The sequence below is a fragment of the Cornus florida genome, unplaced genomic scaffold (genome assembly GCF_030987335.1).
Source record: "Cornus florida cultivar Cherokee Brave unplaced genomic scaffold, ASM3098733v1 CherokeeBrave_3.0.0_Hap2_Chr09, whole genome shotgun sequence".
Lineage (NCBI taxonomy): Eukaryota > Viridiplantae > Streptophyta > Magnoliopsida > Cornales > Cornaceae > Cornus > Cornus florida.
Genome location: NW_026775579.1, coordinates 50,352,948 through 50,378,363, shown reverse-complemented (window position 1 = coordinate 50,378,363; position 25,416 = coordinate 50,352,948). Strand labels below are relative to the sequence as shown.

General features: G+C 36.6%; 2 protein-coding genes across 2 annotated transcripts; both read right to left on the bottom strand.

Moving 5' to 3' along the window:
* Positions 1–919: 919 nt before the first annotated feature.
* On the bottom strand, positions 920–3,509 carry LOC132272598 (uncharacterized). The gene is made up of 5 exons (XM_059773715.1): positions 3,361–3,509; positions 2,800–3,289; positions 1,909–2,283; positions 1,657–1,791; positions 920–1,402 (listed from the first exon to the last, which is right to left on the bottom strand). The coding sequence occupies exons 1-5, from the start codon at positions 3,507–3,509 to the stop codon at positions 920–922; spliced, it is 1,632 nt and encodes a 543-aa protein (XP_059629698.1).
* A 2,524-nt stretch (positions 3,510–6,033) lies between these two features.
* LOC132273889 (DNA mismatch repair protein MLH1-like) lies at positions 6,034–21,635 on the bottom strand. Its single transcript, XM_059774997.1, has 4 exons — positions 21,347–21,635; positions 21,020–21,230; positions 19,316–19,414; positions 6,034–6,107 (listed from the first exon to the last, which is right to left on the bottom strand). The coding sequence occupies exons 1-3, from the start codon at positions 21,551–21,553 to the stop codon at positions 19,383–19,385; spliced, it is 450 nt and encodes a 149-aa protein (XP_059630980.1). The 5' UTR covers positions 21,554–21,635; the 3' UTR covers positions 6,034–6,107; positions 19,316–19,382.
* Positions 21,636–25,416: the final 3,781 nt, after the last annotated feature.

Below are 25,416 nucleotides of genomic sequence, written 5' to 3'. Positions count from 1 at the left end.
TTCATTAGAATTCATTTAAGCTATTTTTATTTACTTCTTATTATTTCATCTTGTATTCTTTGTTCATATTAGGTATTAATTGTTTGATATTTCCTTTGGGTTTGGGCCTGGGCCTGATCAACCCGTGTCTCGGATCCGAGGGGTATTACAACCCATTTCCCTGAGGATGGCTAACTGCAGCCAGCTTCCGCCTAATCCTATGCTCGGCGAAAAACTTTCTTGTGCTTCGGTTATCCAAGTTCGGGCCATTGTCTATCATGATAACCTTCGGCACCCTAAATCGGCAAATTATGTTGTTCTATAGAAAACTTTTCACTTGTTCATGAGTCATGCTTGAGTAAGTTTCGGCTTCAACCCATTTAGTGAAGTAATCCGTGGCTAGAAACACGTATTCCTTTTTCTCCACAATTTTGGGTAAAAGACCGACCATATCAATCCCACATTGACCGAATGGCTATAGATTTGCCATTGCGTGCAAATCTTCGGCGGGTTGATGTTTTATTGGACTATGTTGCTGGCACTTGTCGCATCTTCTGGCATACTCTTCAGCATTCTGAGCCAAGTAAGGCAAGAAATAACCTTGAGTTAGGACCTTATGTGCCAAGGATTTTCCTCCCGAGTGGTTGCCACAATCCCCATCATAAATCTGTTTTAGAATCGTGAGGGCCTCAGTGGGACTTAAACATTTCAGGTAAGGACTTGAAAATGACTTCCTATATAATTGATTATTGATGATAGAATATTTGGCTACGGTGAGCCTGAGCTTCTGTGCCTCAGCCTTCTGGTTCGGAAGAGTTCCTTCCTTGAGGTAAGCTTCCAATGGATCCATCCAGCATGGTTCGCATGGAACATCTGGGATCACCATTATCTCTTGCCGAGGGCTTATACTTGGTTCGTCCAGGATGTCAATTAGTACGATCTAGACCAAATCTTCATCTGAAGAAGACGTTGCTGCAGCCAACTGATCTACTTCAGAATTCTCTTCACGAAGTACCTGATGGAATTCGATTTGATCAAACCCTCGCGAGGCACTCTCCATAGCCTCCCTGTAGGCTTTCATTCTATCTTCTTTGGTCTGATACTGGCCTATTACCTGATTCACAACAAGTTGAGAATCACTAAAAACTTTTAAACACCTTACTTGGAGCTGGTTTGCTAACTGAAATCCTGTGAGCAAGGCCTCATATTTTGCCTCATTGTTAGTGGCAGGAAAAGTCAGACGAATTGATTGTTGCAGCTTGGTGCCTTCAGGGGTTATGATAACATTTCCGGCCCCGACTCTAATCAGGTTCGAGGAACCATCCACCTGAAGCTCCCATTGTGGCTCGGAAGGACCTGGCTCTTCAGGCTTATCCTCATGCTCCAAGAGGAAATCAGTCAGTGCATGTCCTTTGTGTGACACCTTCGGTTCATAGGATATCTCAAAGGAACTGAGTTCGATTGCCCATTTAGTTATTCTTCTGGATAAGCCTGGCTTGGAAAGAATGACTCGTATGGGGTAGTTGGTAAGAACTTTGATGTTGTGCAACTCAAATTAATGCCGAAGCTTTCTCTTTGCATACACCAATGCTAGTATGATCTTCTTTGCTTTGCTGTATCGTATTTTTGCATATGTCATTGTCTTACTAGTGTAGAAGATTGGATACTGATTCTTACCTTCTTTCTAATCAATACTGCACTTGTGGCTATGCTGGAGATTGCTAAGTACATGATAGGAGTTTCACCAGGTTTTGGAGCCGACAGAATTAGGGGTTCAGCCATATAACACTTCAGTTGGTTGAGAGCAGCTTGCTGTTAGGGTCCCCATATGTCTTTGCTCTTGGACCTTATTGCATCAAAGAATGGTTTGCATTTATCTGACAATCGAGAGATAAATCAACTGAGAGCTACGACTCGACCTGTCAAAACCTGTATTTCCCTGTGGGTTTTCAGTTCTTGCTTTTGTATAAGGGCTTGAGCCTGAGCCGGACTCACCTCAATTCCCCTTTTGTTTACAATATGGCCGAGGAACTGTCTTGAAAAAACCGCAAAGGAGCAATTCGAAGGGTTTAACTTCATACCATACCTTCTTAAAGTGTCAAAGACCTCTTGGAGGTGCTTAGGATGTTCCTCCTTCTTTACACTTTTGACCACTATGTTGTCGATATAGGCCTCGACCGTCTTTCTCGTCGAAGATCTTGTTAACAAGGCGCTGGTAAGTTGCCCCAGCATTCTTGAGTCCAAAGGCATAACTCTATAACAGTTGATGCCTTTCTTTGTTATGAAATCAGTTTTCTCATCATCCTTTGGATTCATATGGATTTAGTTATAGCTGGAGTACGCATCAAGAAATGTAAGCCATTCAAAACCAATAGTAGCATCAACCATCTAATCTATTTTGGGTAATGGAAAGTTGTCTTTAGGGCAGGCTTTGTTGAGATTGGTAAAATCTATGCACACCCTCCATTTTCCATTATTCTTCTGGACTACCACCACGTTAAAGAGCCATTGTGGGTAGTGCACCTCTCGGATGAAGCCCGCCTGAAGCAATTTCTTTACTTCTTTAGCTATAATTCGGTTGCGCTCAGGAGCGAACCTTATGTGCCTTTGTTTGATTGGTTTGAACACCAGATCCACCTTCAGGCTATGGCATAAGACTAAAGGATTGATTTCTATCATATCTGAATGTTCCCAAGCAAATGCATCTGCGTTCCGTCGAATGACATCAATTAATGCTTTCAAATACCTAGGCAAAAGGTTCTGTAATTGCTATTTAGACATGCTCCCAAGAGGTGCAAATGGTTAGGACTATTTTGTTACCTTCTTTGCTTCATTCTGTGCCAACATATAGTATTCTTTGGCAGTGAATTGATCTCCCCTAAGATCAATAACCTCTTTTCCGTCCAGTGACAAGCATCTCATCACTTGATGAAGGGTAGATGGAACCCCGTTCATTCGGTGGATCCAGCCTCTTCCCATAATAAGATTATAAGAAGGATGGATCTCCATTAGAATAAAGTTCTCCTTCAGTGTCCTCTTTGCCGCAGTCATGAACAGGTTAATTACTTGAAGAGGTTCCACCTTTGTGCTATCAAACCCCATCAAGGGGCTGGATGTGGGCCGAATTGATGATGACGGAATCTTCAGCTGCTCAAAGACCGCCTTTGTGATGATATTGGCACGACTACCTAGATCTATCAAAACCCTCTTAATCATGCAATTTTCCACCAAGAGACTGATGACCAACGAATCCTCATGGGGGAGTTGAACTGAGGATAGATCTCCATTGCCGAACCCAATATTGACACTTCTTGAAGTGATAGTGTTCACTGAGGATAATTTTCTTAGCTTATGGGCTGTCCTCAGTCGGGATCTATATACCTCCTCTGACTCTTGATCATCCTCCGATCTCCATGTATTGCATTGATGACCTTCACTTGATTACCTTCGACTTTCCGATGATTGACCTCCCGGGGCTTCACGTACTCCTTTGTTGTGAGGTAGTTCGCCAATTCCCCTCTCATTATCATGTTTTCCACCTGCCGCCTAGGGGATCTGCAATCATTAGTTGTATACCCGTAATCTCTATGGTAGGCACAATGATTGTTCTTATCATCTGCTCTAAAGGTTGCTTTATTGGCTGAGGGGCTGCAAACTTCATCTTATTCTCTTGGAATAGCCGAGCCAAGGTTGTGCGAAGAGGTGTGAATCTTTCCTCTATCCTTAGCCTTTTCTTAGGTACCTAAATGATTGGCGTTGAAGCGTGGTAGCTTTTTCGGCTTTTTGAATTTGAAACCCTTTCCTGAGGCTTGTTCTCCACTGTGACGAGGGTGGCATATTGCGCTCGGTAGGCTACATTCTCCTCAAGCCAGATGTAGATCTGTGCCCTAGCATTGAGAGTCTACATATCCGGAGGGGAATATTTAACTAGGGATGTCTGGAACTTAGTTCCCTAAATCATTGCAAGTTTGAACGTCTCTATTGTGGTAGCAGGATGGCAATCTGTTATTTTCGAAGCCTCCACGTTAAATCTGGACAAAAAATCCTGTAATGTTTTACCTTTCTTTTGCCTTATAGTGAAGAGGCTAGCAATGCTCTTCTTTTGATTCTTATTTCTGCAATACTACGCCAGGAACATAGTGTTCAGAGTTTTATAGTCTGGAATGGATTTGTGTGGCCTATTCTTGAACCACTCCAATGCAGCTCCTGTTAGACTGGTAGGGAAAACTTTGCATAACCATGGATCATTGTGATCGTCCAGAGCCATCTTCTGTGCGTAGTGATCTAGGTGCCAAGAAGGATCTCCCGTACCGTCAAACTGGGTAAATGAAGGCATAGAATTTCTTAGGTCTGTCAATAAGGTATACATCGTCAGTGAATGGTGTTTTCACGAGAGAATTCTTATGTTCCTTGGCCATCTCGGCAGGCGTTTGAACTCTCAAGAGTCTCTTCTCGTTAAAGGCCTCTTTTACTCCTACACCATCTAGAACACCATTAGACCATACCGTAAGCTTACGGTTGGACTCGGCCTATTCGTCCTGCGTGCGACGAGGAAGATTATCTAAAGCAACTGCCTCGGACCTCGTCCTTTGCTCTTGCTGAACCTCGTTCGATCGAACTTCATTAGGTCAAACGCTACTGACCTGAGGCTTATTAACCTGAAGAGCGTTTTGGCTACGAGGAGGTGCAGCCACATCAATTGGTGGTGGCTGAGATATCAACTGAGCCATAACAGTTTGAAGGGTGTCGTTTTGCTGTTGAAGCAATGCAATTTGGGCTATGCTGGCTTCGTTCGCCTGACGAAGTGTTTCAAATTGGTGCAAGAACTCTTCATGCTTCTTTTACATCAACTCCATCTGTTGGTCAGCCGCTGTTGATTCTCCATTCGACATTCCAGATCATGGAAACCGAAACAATTTGAAACAAAGGTGGGAGTATAATTCTATACATTTCCCATAGACGGCGCCAAAGTGTAGGTGCCAAATTTCTCTCTCTATTAAAATAAAAAGAAAAATACAACTCACTCAAAAAATAAGCAATTATAATACTCAGAGATAAGCATATAGTGGTCGATGCTTTTATTGGAGGTCTAGGCCTCTATTTATAAGAAACAAGGTGGTGAAATTATGGTAGGACTCGCCTGGCTTACCCTCCAATCCATTCCATATATGACATTCTTTATAATTATAATCTTTTCCTTTTTACAATTCTTTCCATGTAAAACTTTCCTTGCGCAGAACTTGCTTTCTTTGCTGAATCTTTTGTCTAGCGGGACTGGTCTACCTTTAATTGAGATTAGGCTGCGTGTGGGCTGATCCAAATGATTTGGTATATGGGCTTGTAGTTCAGCCTTGGCGCCCAAGCTGTTGACGTCTTCACTAGGCCTGAATAAGATTATATGCATCTGGGCTTAGTAAATGGGCCAAATGGCCTGAGTCAGCAGTCATATGGAAGCATGACTTTGCCTAGGCTTGTTCCGGATTGGGTTCTCCCGATTTGGGCTTGATACTGATCGGGCCCTTGCTGAATCTAATATAAATTTGTAGCGTGATGACGTGGACAATTCTTATTGGAGGGGGGATTTTTTCCCTCAACGAGTAAGAATTTAAAGAACAGAGCACAAATAGATGGCACAAAATAGTTTCGGAAAATAGAATTGAGTGCACTTTTTAACTTCATCAGTGGAAAGTAAAATTGAGCGCATCTTTTAACTTCACCGATTACAAAGGTTTTGGAAACAAATATAATGAATGTGAATTTTGGCCAGAAAATTTTCCTCATACTTAGCTATTCTATATTTGATTCCACATTATTTCAGGAAACATGTAAAACAGTATAACTACCTCAAGTTCACTACGTTTGCAAGATATAGGTTAGTATTATACTGAAACAGCACAAAAACATCATCCACCGTCCTAATATATGTGCAGTGTCTTACAATGTCCAGCAGACCTATAAAGCTATATATTAGTAGGATGCACTAGTTAAATTTGTTCAAATCTACGATATTGTTTCATTGTCAACAAAGATGAGTTTGGTTAACACATACCAGAATGACAATTACAATCAGTATCATCAATAAGCTCCTGAACACTAGTAAGATCTGCAGTTTCCTTTAGGTTCCTCCTCTGTCAAACAGAAGACTTGCACTCAAGTTCTTTGATATAAGTATACATACAGTAAAAACTTACTTGTGACTAGAAAAATACTATTAGGGAATTTGATCTTATATTCTGAAGAAATTATAGGAGTGGAAAGCAAAAAAGAAGCAAAGTGCACTACAGCGAGGTCGTTTTACACTACAGCAAAGTGCCCTCTAAAACCAATCTCTGAGAACATTTCTCAAGGAGATATAAATTCCAAAATAAACCAACGCCAGATATATGTGATAGAAAATGAATTGGCCAAATGACAATGGACAAGATTAATCATGTCTCCTAGGAGGCAAAGTCTCTAATGAAGCTGGTCAAAAATAAATAAAGGTTCACCTAGTACAGGTAAATTTTGAAGGATCGGGAGTGTGACAGAATTTATGAACATGGAAGGAATGCTATATAATCTCTATTTTAGGTTTGGGGCAAAAGAAGACTAAAGAAGAATGTGTTGGGATTTATATACCCTAGCATCGCAAATTCCTATTTGGATTATAGTGACATATGTTCCTGACATATCTGAAATATTTATGATTTATATAATTGGTGAATTCAATGTATTATGTTTCGATTCATTCTGGAATTGATAGTGTCCATTTGATTACAAAAGATATTTATATATGTATATGATGGCGATCAATACATGAATATAAATAATAATCATAAATTGTTTATAGTCAGTAATTATAGATGGACTCATTATTAACTAAGACTTGAACTAGATCCGTGTTAGGTTAAGAAATATTATGAGAGCCGTCGTATGCAATTGCTCCCTATCACCGTCATGGCATTTGACTTTTAAGCATGAGAGAAGTATAGACTCTTTTAATTAATTAGTAATTACTATGATTTGTAGTGCGGAATCTTTAGAATCCTTAGACCGGCACTTTGGGTAATTATGTAATTAATAGTTAGAGGGTTATATTTTCAATATTTGCATCATTGCTACTTATATTTATTTTGTATTGATTATGGTTGATCACAAAGTAAATTCGAGGCATTCGTGTGTTTTTAGACAAAATGATTTATTATATATTTATTTATTTAAATTATTATTTTTGTCAAACAAATATTTTATTGTGATCAAGTCGGAAATAATCAAAGGTACCAAAATAAATATATTAATTAAGTAGTCGGATTGATGGTTTTGTTTATCCGATAACTAATTATGCATAGAGGGGTCAAAGTGCGACATTGACTTAGATGTTATTTATTATTTAATTGGAGTTCAATTAATTTCTTTTAGTGGAGTAGAAATTAATTGAATTGGGTCTATGGACCGGGCCAATTATTAATTCATTATAGCCAAGAAAATAATAAGCCTAATAGGATTCTCACTCATAGCCCAACTTGATATTTGAATCTATTAGATTTTAGATATGTGAATTAGAGATTGAGAAGGATTTATTATTTCATTTTCTTATTTTTATGTTGCCTATATATACATGGGTTCATGTATATTTTAGGGGTGAATTTTGAGAAGAAAAGGAAAAATATATTTTCTCTCTCTAGATTTTTAGGGTTTGTGTTCTCATCTAATAGAGGTTCCCACAAGCCTATTTTTCCAAGGTTATTCGTGGAGATTTATGAGTGATTCCTAAAGGCAAGACCATTACCAAGAAGATGGAGATCCATGGAAAAGACATATAGCAAAGGGATCTACAATAAGTGAGAACTTTCACTTTAGAGGAAAGATCTATGATTTACTTAAACCTTGATGTAAGTATTCAATCTATTAATTGAATAATACATCATATTTTATTTTTGTATAAAACTTGCCTCTATGTGATGAATCAAGATCTATGTATGAAAATCCCTTAGAAAGTTTTTAAAACTTGCACGTTTCCCAATAGTGGTATCAGAGTATGGTTTAATTCATTACTAGAGATCATGTTTTTTTTATGAAAATCATCATTTATGGATCCAAATTTTTTTCGCATATATAAATTTATTGATATATGTTGATATATATTGATACATGATGATGTATATGTAATTATGAATGGATGATGATGTATGTTTGGGCAATGGATGAAACTTATAGGTTAAATTAATGTAATTTTATCTTTGGATGAATGTAATTAAGGCTTTGATTTTGCCATTTGAAAGTTCAATGATATAATTTAATTTTTTCCATTGTATTTCAAATTATAAATATTTTTAAAGCCATGTAATCTTCATCAAAGAATGCTATTAAGCTTCAAGAAGGTCCAAAAGGGTTAAATTAGGCTTCTGAAATTTTCTGAAATTTTTCCGGAATTTTTCAAAGTTTTTTTGGAATTTTTTGGGCTTAATTTAATTTTCTGGGAATTTTTATTAATTTTCTACAATTTTTCGGCGATTTTTTGTCGACCGGAGTATCGCCAGCGGCGGCAAGGCAATGCCGAAACAAAGGAGATTTGATCAAGTGCTTCGCGGTCCACCAAAATAAGGTGCAACCGCATGCACAACCCTTGGATCAAAGTCAACAAAGGAGTAAAGATCAAGTGTTTCGCGGGACAGAGTGCACACCATGTGCACAAGCATCTGGCATGTGAGGACCACGTACCAGCAAGGACAAATGCGCTGGTTATTCCAGCACCCTTCAGGCGCGTGGGTGTGTGTCAGGGCTTGTTTTTGGCTCCTGTAGGTTCACAGAACCTGACGGTGGATCTCCAGGCTTATTTTGAGGACCCTTACGCAATACTTAGAGCAATTACATGTTAAAAGCTAAATCCATTGGCCATTTTATTTGCTTTATCTGTTATTTTTTTATTTATGCGATGTATGAATTACATGGAATAGATAATTGTTTATTAATTATTATTCATGCATTGGATCCATGATATTTAATTAAATGACTTGATTTATATTAATTAAATTATGAAAATTAATTGGATTTGATTACTAATTAATTAGAGGGCACTTATTGGGAAACGAAAAATTATTTTTAAAGTGTGTCTTAAATTAAATATTAATGAATCATTTAAAAGTCTAGATATTTTTATAAATTTAATTGGATTAAAATCAAGGCGTTTTGCATGCATCATATCATGTAAATGAATAAATTGAAAACCCTAATTATGAATGATTAAAAATTGAGTGGGAGCAGGAATTTTTATACATTACCCCATGGCCTTCGTTATTATAACTATTGTTATTAAATCTTTAAAAATAAGGCCCCACGCATAATTTGAAGAGTCTAAAAATTACAAGAATGGTTTTCTCATGAAAATAAAAATATTAAATGTTCATCGTAATTAGATCTTTAAAAATAAGGCCCTACGCATGATTTAAAGAGTATAGATTATAACGACAAGATATTTAATGTTTTATTTTTCATTGGAGCATTAATAACGTTATACACTCAATCTAAAATCAATAGTGTTAGCTCCCCAACGGAGTGGTCTACAGTAGGTGATTTTAGAAAGGCTAAACAACATAATCGGGAATCATTTCATATAGATAGACAAGGCATCGTATTAAGAGATATGAAAATGATGGGATTTGCTCACCAAGAGCAATAATGAATTTCGCCAACCAAATAAGTTATTGACGTATTGGTTATCTGATTATTCATATAGTGGTTCAGGGATCCACAGATATTTTAATGGAAGTGCTCGCATAATAGCAAATGAATCTCAACAATAGTAATAATGAACTCCTCTATTAGGATAAGTTATTGACGTATTGATTGTGTGATTTATTATGCTACGAAGTAGAGGGACCCACATTAATTAAAAGGGATTGTTCACCAATAATGATAATAAACTCTTATTCTATTGAGATTTATTATACTATGTGGTTGACAAACTCATTTTAATTTTAAATATGCATGTATTATTAATATTTTACTTTGCATATTGTATAAATGCATTTATAATCAGATTATTTATGTCTGATCTATTTTATCTGCTTGCTACTATATTCAATGTAATTGGACCTCATTTATACTGACTGAAAAAAGGAACTTCGATATTTTACTCACAACGTAAGGGTACAAAATGTGTTTACTACTCCCATACCTAATTCCCTTTTACTTTAAGATACCCAAGAGAACATTAATGCTTTTAATAATTGGACCTCATTTATACTGACTGAAAAAAGGAACTTCGATATTTTACTCACAACGTAAGGGTACAAAATGTGTTTACTACTCCCATACCTAATTCCTTTTTACTTTAAGATACCCAAGAGAACATTAATGCTTTTAATAAGTGAAATACGACAAATGATATGGCTTGGTGCAACATTCTAGAGTTTATCTCAAATACGCTCCAAAACTTATATTTGTATTATTTTATTTGCTTTAAGCATCATATTATATCTCAATAAGATGTTTTAGTGAGATTAGATAGAGCATATGCCTAAGTACTATGTCAGATTTAAATACCATCAAGATAGCCTAAGGATCTCTAGTAAAAGATCGAATTTGGAAAATGATCGTTTATTATTTTTAAAAATTGAACTGGAGGTCAATAGGGCTAACTTGAGTGGTAAGTTTCAAGTTGACATAATTATTGCCTTGTTACCAAAACTCGTTCAACTCTTTTAGAGTGAACTAAATAAGGAACCAGTTTGAGTTCACACTCGCTGATATTCTTATAGAATTGGTAACATATGAAGGGATAATCAAAAGTATGGGCATTCCTATCAATCTAACCTAGTCTATACTATCTTCTTCTAGGCCTAAGTGGATGGGCAAAGGAAAGAAGAAGGATGATAATAGGACTAGGCTAGCATAAAACATGGGTATCCAAAAGGTTAAAGGGAATAAGGCAGTGTATGTTGAGGGCGAAAGAAACTGTTTCTTTTGCCGCTAATTAAGACATTAAAAGACGAACTGTTTAAGCAATGACGTGGCATAGGAAAATGTATATTTAATCATTGAGTCATGTTATGTGGTTGTATCTATTAGTTCCTGATGGATAGATTCTAGAGCCACTAAACATGTTTGCAATTCGTTGCAAGGATTTCAGAAATCCAGAATCCTCGATGATATGGATATATATTTGTCTTTTGACCTGATGCCAAGGTTGTAGCAAAGTCAGTGGGAGTATTACATCTGAAATTAGAAAGTATAAGGATATTAGTATTAGAGAACTATCTTTATGCACAGATGTTAGACACAATCTCATTCTTGTTTCACTTTTAGTTTATAAATACTGTGCTGTTACTTTTGGTAAAATAGCTTTTATAAAATTGAAGAGATGTGCAATTATTTCTGGTGCATTGAAAGATGGTTAATATACTATAACCACCAGCTCTTAATATTTGCAGGATGTAAAAACTAATGTTGCATCTTCTAGATTGAATGTTAAGAGAAAATTTGTTATTCTTGACTCATTGTATTTTTAGTGTCTATTTTTTGGGTTGTGATCAGTCAAAATGAGATTCAAAGATTGGTCAAAGAAGGTTTATTACCTAGTGAGGCAGGGGAGCCTAAACCAACTTGTGAATCTTGTATTGAATGATTGATAACTCTAAGGGCTTTAATCAGCCAAATGAAATAGACATAGAGAACAATTGAAGTCGGTACACACTGACACGTGTGGTCTTATGAACATCCAAGCAAGATTACTCAGATTTTGGATAAATTTACCTGACGTGACACAAGTCTTAAACTTTTGGTATATTCTGGAAGTGTTAAGACTGATGTGGAGCACAGATTAGGGAAACTTATCAAAAGACTTCGATTTAATCGTGGATATGAGTATTTCTTGGGATAGTGCAAAGACTATGTGGTCAATGAGGGTGTTGTGTACCAGTTTTTCCGCAATTAACGCTCAATAAATTGAGGTGTCTAATAGGAATAACAAAATTCTGCTTAACATGGTTAGATCTATGATCAGCTATGCTTCATTATCTTTTTCATTTTAAAGTTTAGCCTTAACGATATTAATGCACATTATGAATTGAATTCCATCTTAGTCTGTCTCAAGGATATCTTTTGAGCTGTGTTTTTTACTAAATCTTAGTTTGAATCACATGCACATATGGCATTGTCTTACACATGTGCATTTGATATGGACAAGTAAATTGGGAGCAGATCATAGGCATGTTTGATTTGATGGCTACTCTAAAGGCACTAGGATGGATTATTTTATGATCTCAATGATAAAAGTTGATTGTTTACACTCACTGTTTATCTATAGGAGGATCATATTATGAATCATATACCTAGTAGCATAATGTTAGAGAATATGGTATTAGTACCAGTTGTACCATATATGAACACACTTATTATAGAAATTAAGAATTATATATGAATTTCCTATTGATGTGTCGGCATCATTTAGTACACAGATTCCTGCATCGGTACATTGATGTAGTGGAAGGATTATCATCTAATCCGACAGAATCGTGTTTTTAGGTGAGACCTTTATGGATATCCCTGTTAAACATGAGTTGGACCCAGTAAGCTACATGGAAGCGTGAACTGATATGGATATAGATCATTTTGGCAAGTTGCTATAAAATCAGAGTTAGAATCAATGTATTCTAATAAAATCTGGGATCTTGTAGAACTTTCTAGTAGGGTGATACCTATGGAAGGTAAGTTAATCTACAAAAGGATATCAGAAGATTTCTTAGTGAATGAACCATGTGTGTACAGGGTAATGTCATTATTTTTCTGATTCTATAAATATATTGATGACATCCTACTCATTTAGAATGATGTGGAAGTTTCGTCATCAGTAAAGAAGTAGTTGTTTAATTACTTTGAAATGAAGGATCTTCAAGATGTAAGCTATATTCCTAGGATCAAGCGTTTGCAAGATCAGGTTAAAAGGAAAATAGGCTTATCTTAATAATCCTATATTTATAAAGTTTTGACCAGGATTGGTATGCAAAACTCAAAGAATGAGTTCTTATTTTATTGACATGGATTGCTCTCTAGTAAGTAGTTATTTAAGACTAGCAAAGGAGATTGAGAAAATGAGACTGTACTAAAATACTTCAGCATGTGGGATTCTCATATATGCCATGATCTATACCAAACAGGACATCCGCTACAAAGTAGGGATAGTCAGTAGATATCAATCCAATCCTGGACTTGATAATTGGTCTGTTGTGAAAAATATCATAAAATACCTTAGGAGAACCAAAGATCTCATACTCATTTATGGATGTGATGATTTGGTTCTAGTCAGGTATGCTGATTCTGATTTTTAATCAAATATAGATACTATGAGGTCCATGACTTAGTGTATGTTTTCTCAATGGAAGGGAAATTAGTTGGTAGATTGTTAAGCAATTTTCAATTGCTAACTCAAACCTAAAGGTGGAGTACATTGCAGCCTTAAAGGCAGCAAAGAAAGCCTTTTGGTTTGATCTCACTGATTTAGAGGTTGTGGAGCACACTAGCCTGTCTATCGAGCTATATTGCAACAATAATGCAGAAGTAGTTTAAACCTATGACCCAAGGTTCCATAGAGGAACAAGGTATACTGAGAGGAAGTATCATGTCCTACATGATATTATCCGCCAAGAAAATGTACTCGTGGCAAGAATATTACATTGGAACATAACTTTGTTGATCCATTAATAAAGGTGTCATCGATCAATAGTTTTGATCATCGCCTGGATAACATTGAAGTTAGATGCAATTCGAATTGGCTATGAGGGTAAGTGGGAGCTGTTGGGATTTATATGCCCTGGCATAGCAAATTCCTATTTGGATTATAGTGACATATGTTCCTGACATATCTGAAATATTTATGATTTATATAATTGGTTAATTCAATATATTATATTTCGATTCATTATGGAATTGATAGTGTCCATTTGATTACAAGAGATATTTATATATGTATGTGATGACGATCAATACATGAATAAAAATAGTAATCATAAATTGTTCATAGTCGGTAATTATAGATGAACTCATTATTAACTAAGACTTGAACTAGATCCGCGTTAGGTTGAGAAATATTGCGAGGGCCTTCGTATGCAATTGCTCCCTTTCACCATCATGACATTTGACTCTTAAGCATGAGAGAAGTATAGACTCTTTTATTAATTAGTTGTTACTTTGATTTGTTCGGCGGAATCTTCGGAATCCTTATACCGGTACTTTGGGTAATTATGTAATTAATAGTTAGAGGGTTATGTTTTCAATATTTGCATCATTGCTGCTTGTATTTATTTGTATTGATTATGGTTGATCACAAAGTAAATTCGAAGACCTTCGTGTGTTTTTAGACAAAATGATTTATCATATATTTATTTATTTAAATTATTATTTTTGTCAAACAAATATTTTATCGTGATCAAGCCAGAAATAATCAAATATACCAAAATAAATATAGTAATTAAGTAGTCGGATTGATGACTTTATTTATCCGATAACTAATTATGCATAGAGGGGTCAAAGTGCAACATTGACTTAGAGGTTATTTATTATTTAATTGGAGTTCAATTAATTTCTTTTAGTGGAGTAGAAATTAATTGAATTGGGTACATGGACCGGGCCAATTATTAATTCATTGAAGTCAAGAAAATAATAAGCCCAATAGAGTTCTCACTCATAGCCCAACTTGATATTGGAATCGTATTAGATTTTAGATATGTGAATTAGAGATTGAGAAGGATTTATTATTTCCTTTTCTTATTTTTATGTTGCCTATATATACATGGGTTCATGTATAAGTTAGGGGTCACTTTTGAGAAGAAAAAGAAAAATTTATTTTCTCTCTCTATATTTTTAGGGTTTGTATTATCATCTAATAGAGGCTCCCACAAGCCTATTTTTCCAAGGTCATTCATGAAGGCTTATGAGTGATTTCTAAAGGCAAAACTATTACCAAGAAGATGGAGATTCATAGAAAAGGCATGTAGCAAAGGGATCTACAATAAGTGAGAACATTCACTTTAGAGGAGAGATCTAAGTTTACTCAAACCTTGATGTAAGTATTCAATCTATTAATTGAATGATAAATCAAATTTTAGTTTTGCATAAAACTTAAATATATAAAATGAATTAAGATTTATGTATGAAAATCCCTCAGAAAGTTTTTAAAACTTGTACGTTTCCCTACAAAATGAACCTTCAGTCTATAACCAACCAAACTATCCTCCAGATATCCACCCAAAAACTTGATAGAACTTTTTAGAAGTTAGCTACATCTTCCAATTACTCAACTTCTAAAACTCAATTACAGAGAATTTTAATAATTAACTTGATTAGATAATAAAACATTATCTCCTTCATCTTCTGTTATAACAAAGAGGAATATATCATTATGATATCATGGGTTTTGCTCATTATATCTCCGGGTAGTGTCACTCTATTATGATCAACCAGTCTCGAGCCTGTACTATCTGGTGTATATTTATGGTATTTGTGTGCAATTGAATTAATGATCACAACAACATCACTGCAGTAGGAGGTTTCAATAATGTCAGAAGTCAAACAATTAAGGGTCACAGAACCATAATGATCATGGATCAAGTAGTCGCGGAGGATCATGAAGCTAGAGGACCTTGGGTGTCACGGCTCTCATCTGTGTTAAACTGGATTTGTGCATTCTATTGTTGATACCTTGATTTTAGTAGGTCTAATCCCGAAATAAACATAATAACGAGTAAAAATAATAACGATCCTTATTTATATTCCACATAGAGAAATACTGACTAAATAGTGACTCATTTTGCTCCACATGGTTTGCTAACTATCAATGCTTATGCAATTTTCACACCCATCTGTAACAGCGTATAGAAGTGTCTGTCTCAGTAATTGAAGTTATATGGATGAACATATAGAACATATCTCACAGAGGTCAAGCTACAGTTTCTTTCAAGTTGACCAGGAGCCTTAGCTTGCAAGTAGGCATGTAACCTTCCAGCAGGATCCAGTGAATCAGTCCGTACCATCTTTTTCACTGGAACCTTTTGCAATTTTGAACCTGTAAAGAACGAGGCAATAATACGGAACAAACAAATATACTTATTAGACATGCCAAGAGTTTAGTCCAGCCAACAGAAATAAAAAAGAAAAAATTATGCATACCAGAAGGTGGACTAATGGTTTTAGGCACAAGACTGGATGGAGAGGGATCAAGGCTCTGCCTCATACATGAAACCAAAGACATCCAAAATAAGGGAAACGTTTTGGATGTACGTATTTCCCCAAAATGCAGAGCAAAGCAGAAACAGCACCAGCACAGGAAATACGAATTCTTAATTTAGAGAAGGATAAAGATAGATAGACAGAAGTAGAGAAAAAGAGAGAGAAAGGAACTCAACAGATAATGCAGGTCAGAAGAACTTGCAACTATATTCCATTTTAAAGAAAATAAAAAAAAGAAAAAAAACAAAACAACAACAACAAAAACAAAAACTACTGTTTCCACACCTTATCTACGTTATAAGTGTCCCATGTTTGCAATTACATTGCTACTATTTAGATATATAAATGTCAAAGCTTAACCTATCTATTGAGATGGTATTAGGTTACTTTGCGATGTTGGGTTCAAATAATGACATGGTATCTGTAGAATGACTTGAAAAGTTGCTAAATGCCTCATTCATTGCCCTTATCCCTAAGAAGGGAGGCGCTTCTGACATTAAGGATTTTAGACCAATTAGCTTAGTGGGTTGTATTTACAAACTCGTGGCTAAGGTGCTTGCTCTAAGGATGAGGGAAGTAACGGATGGGATTATCTCGGATTCCCAGAATGCTTTTGTCGGAGGACGGCAAATTCTAGATTCAATTTTTATTGCAGGCGAATGTGTGGATTCCAGATTGCGAAGTGGTGTTATTGGAGTTTTATGCAAACTTGATATTGAGAAAGCGTATGATGATGTGAATTGGAATTTCCTACTATATTTGTTACAAAGAATGGGGTTTGGAAGTAGATGGATGAAATGAATTAAGACATGTCTTTCGTCTGTCAAGTTCTCAGTTCTTGTGAACAGATCTCCCGCTGGTTTTTTTGGGTGTACTCGGGGTTTAAGACAAGGAGACCCTTTGTTGTCTGTCCTTTTTCTAATTGTTATGGAGGGCTTAAGAAGACTCATGCGAAGGGCAGAGGATCTTAGTCTTATTAAGGGCTTTAGGGTGGGAAGATATTTAGTCCATCAGGTGGAGATTTCTCATTTACTTATTGCGAACGATACCCTGGTTTTCTGTGATGTTGATGTGTCTCAACTTAGATATTTGAGGTGCATCCTGGATTGTTTTCAGGTGGTTTCCGGGCTGAAGGTCAACGTAGCTAAGAGCGTGCTTATCCCGGTAGGGAATGTTCAGGATATTTCTTCTTTAGCTGCAGTCCTTGGGTGTAAGGTGAGTTCTTTTCCCATTAGTTATTTGGGTTTGCCCCTAGGGGTTTCTTCTAGGAGAGCGGGGAGTTGGGATCCTATAATTGACAGGTATGCGAAGAGATTGGCAAGATGAAAGAAGCAATACTTGTCTAAGAGGGATAAAGTTACTCTTGTAAAGAGCACTTTATTGAGCCTTCCCATAAATTTTTTTATCTATGTTCCAAATTCTGTGCTCCGTTGCTGATAGGATTGAAAAAATTCAAAAGGATTTCCTTTGGGGTGAAAGGGGAGAAGAGTTATCACCTTGTCAAATGGGAGCAAGTTTGCAAGCCTATGAAGTTGGGTGGTCTTGGCATCAGAAGATTGGTTCCTTTTAACCAAGCTCTCCAGGGCAAATGGTTGTGGAGATATGGGAGGAAAGACATCATCCTTAGCGAAGGCTAGTCTCATTTTAGTTTGGGAAAGAGTTTGGCGGTTTGTCTACCCGTTCAGTTTCTCTTATGGGAGGAGTCGGGGTGTGGAAATTCATTCGGAAGGGATGGGATGTCTTCTCTTCTCATATCAGATTCAAAGTTCACGACAGTAGATGTGTTCATTTCCGGGAAGATCTTTGGTGTGGTGGCCAGCCATTATCTCGTACATTTCCCAAACTATACAGTATTGCAGTTGATAGACACGCCTACGTAGCTGACTATTATCGGCTTGATAATAGTGGGATTACGTGGGACGTGCACTTTCGGCGTTCCTTTCAGGATTAGGAGTTGGACGAGGTATGTGTTCTTCTGGATCAGTTGTATCGGCATGAAGGAGTTGGCAGAGGTAGTGACGATCTGACATGGATTCCCTCTTCCCATGGTCATTTCGAAGTGTGATCTTTGTTCTTATGTCTTTCTAATCTTGATAGCCTTGACTTTTCGTGGAAGACCATTTGGCGTTCTATGGCTCCAACTGGGGTGGCATTCTTTGTTTGGACCACTGTATGGGGTAAGATACTAACGATTGATAATTTGAGGAAGAGGGGGAATTGTTTTGTTAATTAGTGTTGCCTATGCAAGCAAGATGGTGAGTCAGTTGATCATATCCTCGTGCACTGTGCCCCGTGGCGCACGACTGTTGGAATCTTATTCTTGGGTTGTTTGGCATGCGTTGGGTAATGCCACGTTCTTCTAAGGATTTGATTCATGCTTGGAGAGAATGTCATGTGAGAAGAGATGTACGCGATTACTGGAGAATTGTCCCACATTGAGTTTGGTCGTGCATCTGGAAGGAGAGAAATAGTAGAATGTTCGAAGGGAATGAGTCGTCTACGGCGACGCTGAAACTTTTCATTATTTGCTCTCTTTTCAATTATGTGAAGGGGAGTTCTTGCTCCTCTTCCAATGATTTAATTAGTTTTTTGGATTTTTTAGGGCCTTAGTCCCCGGTTCCACTTTTGTATAAGAAACGTGTTCCCCTTTTGAACGCCTTTTTATTTATTTATTACTTAAGAAAAAAAAAAATGACTTGGTATCTACATTCCATGATCAAGTGCAGTTTTGGAATGTTAGCCTATCGAGCGACATAAGAGGGGTCATATTGGTTGGTAGGAATAAATCTAGTTTTCAGTAATTTATAGCGTTGGTTATTTTGGTGCTTTTGCACCATCATACAGCATTTTGTAATAAGATCATTGTAAACTAGAGTATGGAACATTTAGGTACAAAAGAGATATAGAACGTAGAAACCAAAACTTGGAACACCAGAAAATCTAGCATGTCCTATGGAAGGAAACATGAATGACTTGTGCCCTCTCTCTGTTATTATACCCTCCTACATAAAGCTCATTAAGGTAATACAAGGGGCAGTAATCAAACTGTTTATTGAGTTTAAAGAACCAAAAAATTTCTTATCAAATGCTGAAAAGTATCTACTTGAGCTCATACACCAAGTTTGCAATATACCTGTTCCTGAAATGTCCTTGCATCATTGGAGTTTCTCAATTTTGATTCAACGGCAGACTGTATCTTTTCAATAATAACTTCCTGATTCAAAAGACTTACCTGCATATCCACATACAATGTTCTAATTCACACACGAACTTAAATAGATAAAAAATTCCAGTACAAAACAATCAATAATAAAAAGAACAGCAGAGAATATTACTGGTTCTTTTTTCAAATACAGTTAGTTGGTATTTCATTTCAAGGTATACTCGATGAAGTTAAGCAATCTAGGCGACCTCTACCAAGTAGTACCCCTCGGTAACACATTGTCTACACAAATGCATAAGCAATAAAATTAATCTTATTTTACATGCATAAAACCTTCACATGTTCACACAGATAATTTAAAATAATAAGCTTCAAGCACGTCAGTCAAGGTTTTGTAGCCTCAGCCCAAGCCCAAACCAAGTATATAAATATTAGTCCAAGCCCACAACAAACTCGAACTAGGCTCAAGTTATAGATAATTGGTCCTGTTCCACTTAGAACTAAAGTCTTCTTCCAAACATTTGGGGTTAACCATATGACTTATGCTTCAGCATTCCACTCTATCCAGCTCCAACGTTTCAGTTGCCCTGAGCCACCATGTCCTTATCCTAGAAACACATTTATGGCATGGACATTTCACTCTTGCTTCATAGTGCCCTCATTGGTTGCAATAATGCATGGCAAAACCATCTTGATTCTAGGCCAATTGCTTTCACTTCACCATCAATTGGTTCTACTTCTAACTTTCTGTGATTGTATCCGAAACATTTGTTATCTTGCTACACGTCCATCTCAACACCCACATTTCATTTACACCAATCTTATTAACATGTTGCCTTTTTGATAAGACAACTTATGAACATCTTCCTAATTCCCTAAAATTTTACACTCTGAGCATTACTAGTCTTGATGGAGAACGAGATGTGACCCATAGAGACGGAGCCAGGATTTCAATTCAGGAGGGGTCGGCAATGTACTTGGTAAAAAGAAAAATAATAAATAAATAAAATAAAATAACAGAGTGATTGAATATGTTATAAAAGGATGGTGTGGTAATTAAATATTCAGCACATTGGTTTGATTATGACCACATATCCATTCACGAGAGTTATAGAGTTATATTTACATAACAAACAAACAAAACATATTATCCATTCATTAGAGTTACAGAGTTTTTTTGGCAATGCATTTTTGCCCAAGAAGTATGACAGTGTATCGTGGCTTGTATTGGAGGGTCTATCCCTCCAGCTCCACCTTTGGTCAGTTGATTCAGTGGGGAGTCAATGCTTTTCAAAGATAAATCTCAGAAGAATCATATTTGTAGAATGGTGTTCACTAGTGCAGTTTGGGGCATTTGGAAGGCTAGGAACTTGGCACTTCATCAGAGATCAATATCTTTTGCTTCAGCTGCGGCAACAAAGGTAATTTGGGATTTTTTTATATTGCAGGAATTTCGATTTCTGATTGGCATGGGATGTAATGCTTTTTATTTTGATGTCTTCTCTTATTTTCTTGTTCTATGTTTACTGGAAATGGAGTTTTGTAATGTGAGGGTAGGCCCTCACTTCTCCTCCTGTACTTTTTTGTTTTCTTTTTAATACAATTCCATTTAGGGGGAAAAAACAGACCACAAAATTAAAAATCTTATCCCAGTATAATATTGCTGATACATACCATTGATAAAAAGTACCATTGTTATCTTCTTCGCAGCATAATTAGAATTGGAGATGAAACCATCCATTTCAAATACTGAAGTAGATGGATCATCATCACAAACTTCTATTTTCATCAGATTGCGAGCAACTGACACCCCATAAACAGATCTGATCGCACCAAGCCTTGAGGACGTGGCGACTGAGTGAACATCTGCTCTAGCAGCTCCATGCTGCATACAATGGAAGAGTAATATGAAGAAATATTTCTCATCAGGTTAAAGAAGTTAGGAGAGAAAGAAAAGTTTACAACATGATAAACATGAGCACGAATGGTGAAAAGACAAACCTTTCTACAGGAGAAGCTAGCATTTATGTGATGAATGGCAAACCTGCTAAGGATATCTACAATTTTAGGATAATCATCAGCAGAGTTCTGAAGTATTTTTCTCCGAGCAGTCATGTTGTAAAACAAATTCTCAATCTGATAAAAAACGACAACATCCAAGACAAATAGATTAGAGCAAATTTTTTTTGTAAATTCTACTTGTCTCATAAAACTCACAGTGTATCCTACAATTCAAATAACACAATGACCAATGAATTTCCCAAAAATATTTATAATTCTCATATTTTTGGGGGAAGTCATTGTTGAAAAGAGAGCCTATACTATAGTATAATTTATTTAAATATTATTTGTAAATATAATATTTATTATAATAATCTATATATATATTTATATAGTTTAATATCAAGAAAATAATACTATAAAAGAACCTGATAAAGTCGAGGCTAGAATTTAATTCTATAGCCTTAAGACAGATACGCCCCGCTACGATGCTAACGGACTCTTCGGCGTCTATCTCCCAGGATACAACGACTTTTCTTCCTTTGGTAGTAGCACTTCAAACCAATGGAATAGGCGAACTGGCTCGGTGTAGTACTCTCTGTTGAACTCAGACTCGGAGACCAGGATTGAACCCTAAATCGGAGACCAAGATTGAACCGAAACTTGGAAACCAAGGTTCGAACCCAATCCAAACCAGTTTAGGTTGAACCCAAACCAGTGGCTGAACCGAACAAAGAAGAATTAGAAGAAGAAATTCAGAAGAAGAGAAGAAGATTTCTGAACTTGGTGTGTATTGAAATGAACCCAATGATGGGTATTTATAGGCTTGTTAGTGCCTATTCTGAATGGGTCCACCCATAGTCCGAATGGGTACAACCATTGTTGACCAATCAGAATTAAAAAACTGTTGGTGGTTTTTAATTTGTAAAGGGTGCAACTCTTGGTTCAAAATTTAAAACTGAATCCTTTTAATTCTGATCCAGCCCAGCCCTTTAATTTCGTCCAGTCCAGCAAGCAAATATTCCAACTCAGCCCAGTAAACAGGCCCATTTTGATAAGTCCAGCAACAAAATAAAATTACAACCACACAGGCCCATCCCAACTTTGGGTAAAAAGTTAAACCCATTTCACAATCAAGCCCCGCCCCGGACCGGGCGGGCGGCGCGCGCGTGGTAGTTGGTTCGGATCCAGGCTAGCCTAGGTCCTCCCCCTCTAAAAAACTTGGGTGCCCTTGGGCCCAAACCCAAATCCCATACTAGACATATATATACTCAAGGTTGCTTTGCTACTTTTTCGATGTGGGACAAGCATTTCCCACTTTATTCACACCCATTTAGGCTTTATAAATCACTTACTTTGGAGCCAATTTCTCATTCACCCGGAAACGGATTTGAGAAAATAAATATACCACGTTCATCTCCTCGCAGAGAGGAACGCGTTCGTCAATAGATTCGCAAAAAATTCTTAGCGGAATCTTTTTAAAAATCCTTCCAAAGTTTGCGTTTTCTAATGCCGTTTCCAACAATCCCCCACATGAATGAAAATTTGCGCAGATTACAAAAGGAGAAGATACAGACACTATAGAGAGTACTATTGGAAAGTTACTGCATCGGGATAGGTAGCTTTTGGCCTTGAACCTTCCCTAGTGTATTACTATCGGATTTACTAGCTAACCAGTGAACATTATGTCTTGAACTGTTCAGCCGTTGATGTAAACCAAGACAATAGCAAACACACAATTCCTTCCCACACAAAGTCGGTTCTCACGGTTGTGTTCATATGGCCCTGAACAACGCCTGGTATTTCATTGAGCGCTCCAGAAAACTTAGCCTTAGAAGTTCTCATAGAAGCGGCCCCACTTCACACTCATATAGGTGACTTCTTATTAAGAGTATCCTACCATACCCCACTTGAATTTTCAAGGTATAAGAGTCATTAAAAGCATAGCTTATCCTATTCATCGCTGTAGGTAACACTATCTCATCATAGAAATGGGTAGAAGATTGAATCTTCCCAGTGCTTCTGGTGAGCCATTCAGTATTTCTGTTGTCCCTTTGAACCTAGATCTTGGGATCTCCAGTCAACTAGGTTGGGTTTCCATTAAGATGACTCGTTAGCTTTCGGCTTTAATCCCATTCCCCTCGATGAACTATATACTTGCTCTCTTGTCAAACCTTTTGTAAACGGATCCGCTAAATTATCTTTTGACCTGATATAATCTATTGAGATTATCCCACTTGAGAGCAATTGTCTAACGGTATTATGTCATCGACGTATATGTCGAGACTTACCGTTGTACATATTACTTTGTGCCCTTCCAATTGCTGATTGACTATCACAATGTATACATATAGCGGGCACCGGTTTAGGCCAATTTGGAATATCTTCTAAGAAATTACGAAGCCACTCAGCTTCTTCACCTGCTTTATCCAAAGCAATAAATTCAGATTCCATAGTGGATCTGGCAATACAAGTTTGTTTTGAAGATTTCCAAGATATGGCACCTCCTCCAATAGTAAAGACATAGCCACTTGTGGATTTAGAATCCTTAGTATCTGATATCCAATTAGCATCACTGTATCCTTCAAGTACTGCTGGATATCTAGAATAATGTAATCCATAACTTATAGTATATTTTAAATACCTTAGAACCCTAATTATTGCAGTCCAATGGTTCTTTTCTGGATTACTAGTATATCTACTCAATTTATTAACTGAGTATGCTATGTCTGGGCGTGTGCAATTCGTCAAATACATTAAGCTTCCTATAATGCGAGAATACTCAAGTTGTGATATGCTAGGACCAGTATTTTTCGATAAATGAAGATTTACATCAACAGGAGTCTTTACAAGACTACTATCCCCTTTATTAAACTTTTCTAATATTTTCTCAATATAGTGAGATTGAGATAATACTAGACCATCTGATGTTCTAGAAATCTTAATTCCTAGTATGACATCTGCTATGCCTAAATCTTTCATATCAAAATTTTTGGTCAACATCTTTTTAGTAGTTTTGATTATAACATCATTACTACCCATTATTAGCATATCATCCACATATAGGCACACAATGACATATCCATTTTGAGTGTTTTTCACATACACACATTTATCACACTCATTAATTTTAAAACCATTTGACAACATCACTTTGTCAAATTTTCCATGCCATTGTTTAGGTGCTTGTTTTAATCCATATAAGGATTTTACAAGTTTGCACACCTTCTTTTCTTTCCCTGGAACTATAAACCCTTCAGGTTGTTCCATATAGATTTCCTCCTCTAATTCACCATTTAAGAAGGCAGTCTTAACATCCATTTGATGTATTTCTAAGTTTTGCAGTGCTGCAATAGCTAGTAACAATCTAATGGATGTTATTCTTGTGACTGGTGAATATGTATCAAAATAATCCAGGCCTTCTTTTTGCCTATATCCCTTAGCAACAAGTCGGGCTTTATATTTTTCAATTGAACCATCAGGCTTCATCTTCCTCTTGAAAATCCACTTATACCCTAAAGGTTTAGTACCAGGAGGAAGATCCACCAGCTCCCAAGTATGATTTTGCATGATGGATTCAATTTCACTATTTATGGCTTCTTTCCATAAATTAGCTTCAGGAGAAGACATAGCTTCCTTGTAGCTTTGTCGCTCATTCTTCAATATATATGTCAGAAAGTCAGGACCGAATGACTTAGACGTTCTAGCTCTTTTGCTACGTCTAGGTTCTTCCTCATTTTCATCATCTATAGACTCTTGGTCTATATTCTCTTGTATATTGCTATTAGCAGTATCATAATTTCTTTTAAGAGGATTTTTGCAAGGAAATATATCCTCAAAGAAATAAGCATTCCTTGACTCAATAATTGTATTGACATGGATATCAGGAATGTCTGATTTATGCACAAGAAAACGATATGCACTACTATTCTGTGCATAGCCTATGAAAATACCATCAAAGGTTTTTGGTCCTATCTTAACTTTCTTAGGAGTAGGAACCGCAACCTTAGCTAAACACCCCCACACTTTTAAGAATTTAGAGGAAGGTTTTTGACCTTTCCATAATTCAT

Excerpts from the sequence above, each read along its gene's own strand:
- LOC132272598 (XM_059773715.1), bottom strand. The coding sequence starts at position 3,509 with ATGATAATGAGAGGGGAATTGGCGAACTACCTCACAACAAAGGAGTAC. Across the intron at positions 3,290-3,360 it reads ATGATCAAGAGTCAGAGGAG|AAGTGTCAATATTGGGTTCG; the intron begins GTATATAGATCC and ends TATCACTTCAAG. Across the intron at positions 1,403-1,656 it reads CAGTATTGATTAGAAAGAAG|GTGTCACACAAAGGACATGC; the intron begins GTAAGAATCAGT and ends TATGAACCGAAG.
- LOC132273889 (XM_059774997.1), bottom strand. The coding sequence starts at position 21,553 with ATGAGACAAGTAGAATTTACAAAAAAAATTTGCTCTAATCTATTTGTC. Across the intron at positions 21,231-21,346 it reads CTAGCTTCTCCTGTAGAAAG|CATGGAGCTGCTAGAGCAGA; the intron begins GTTTGTCTTTTC and ends CATTGTATGCAG. Across the intron at positions 19,415-21,019 it reads AATGGTACTTTTTATCAATG|GTAAGTCTTTTGAATCAGGA; the intron begins GTATGTATCAGC and ends GTGGATATGCAG.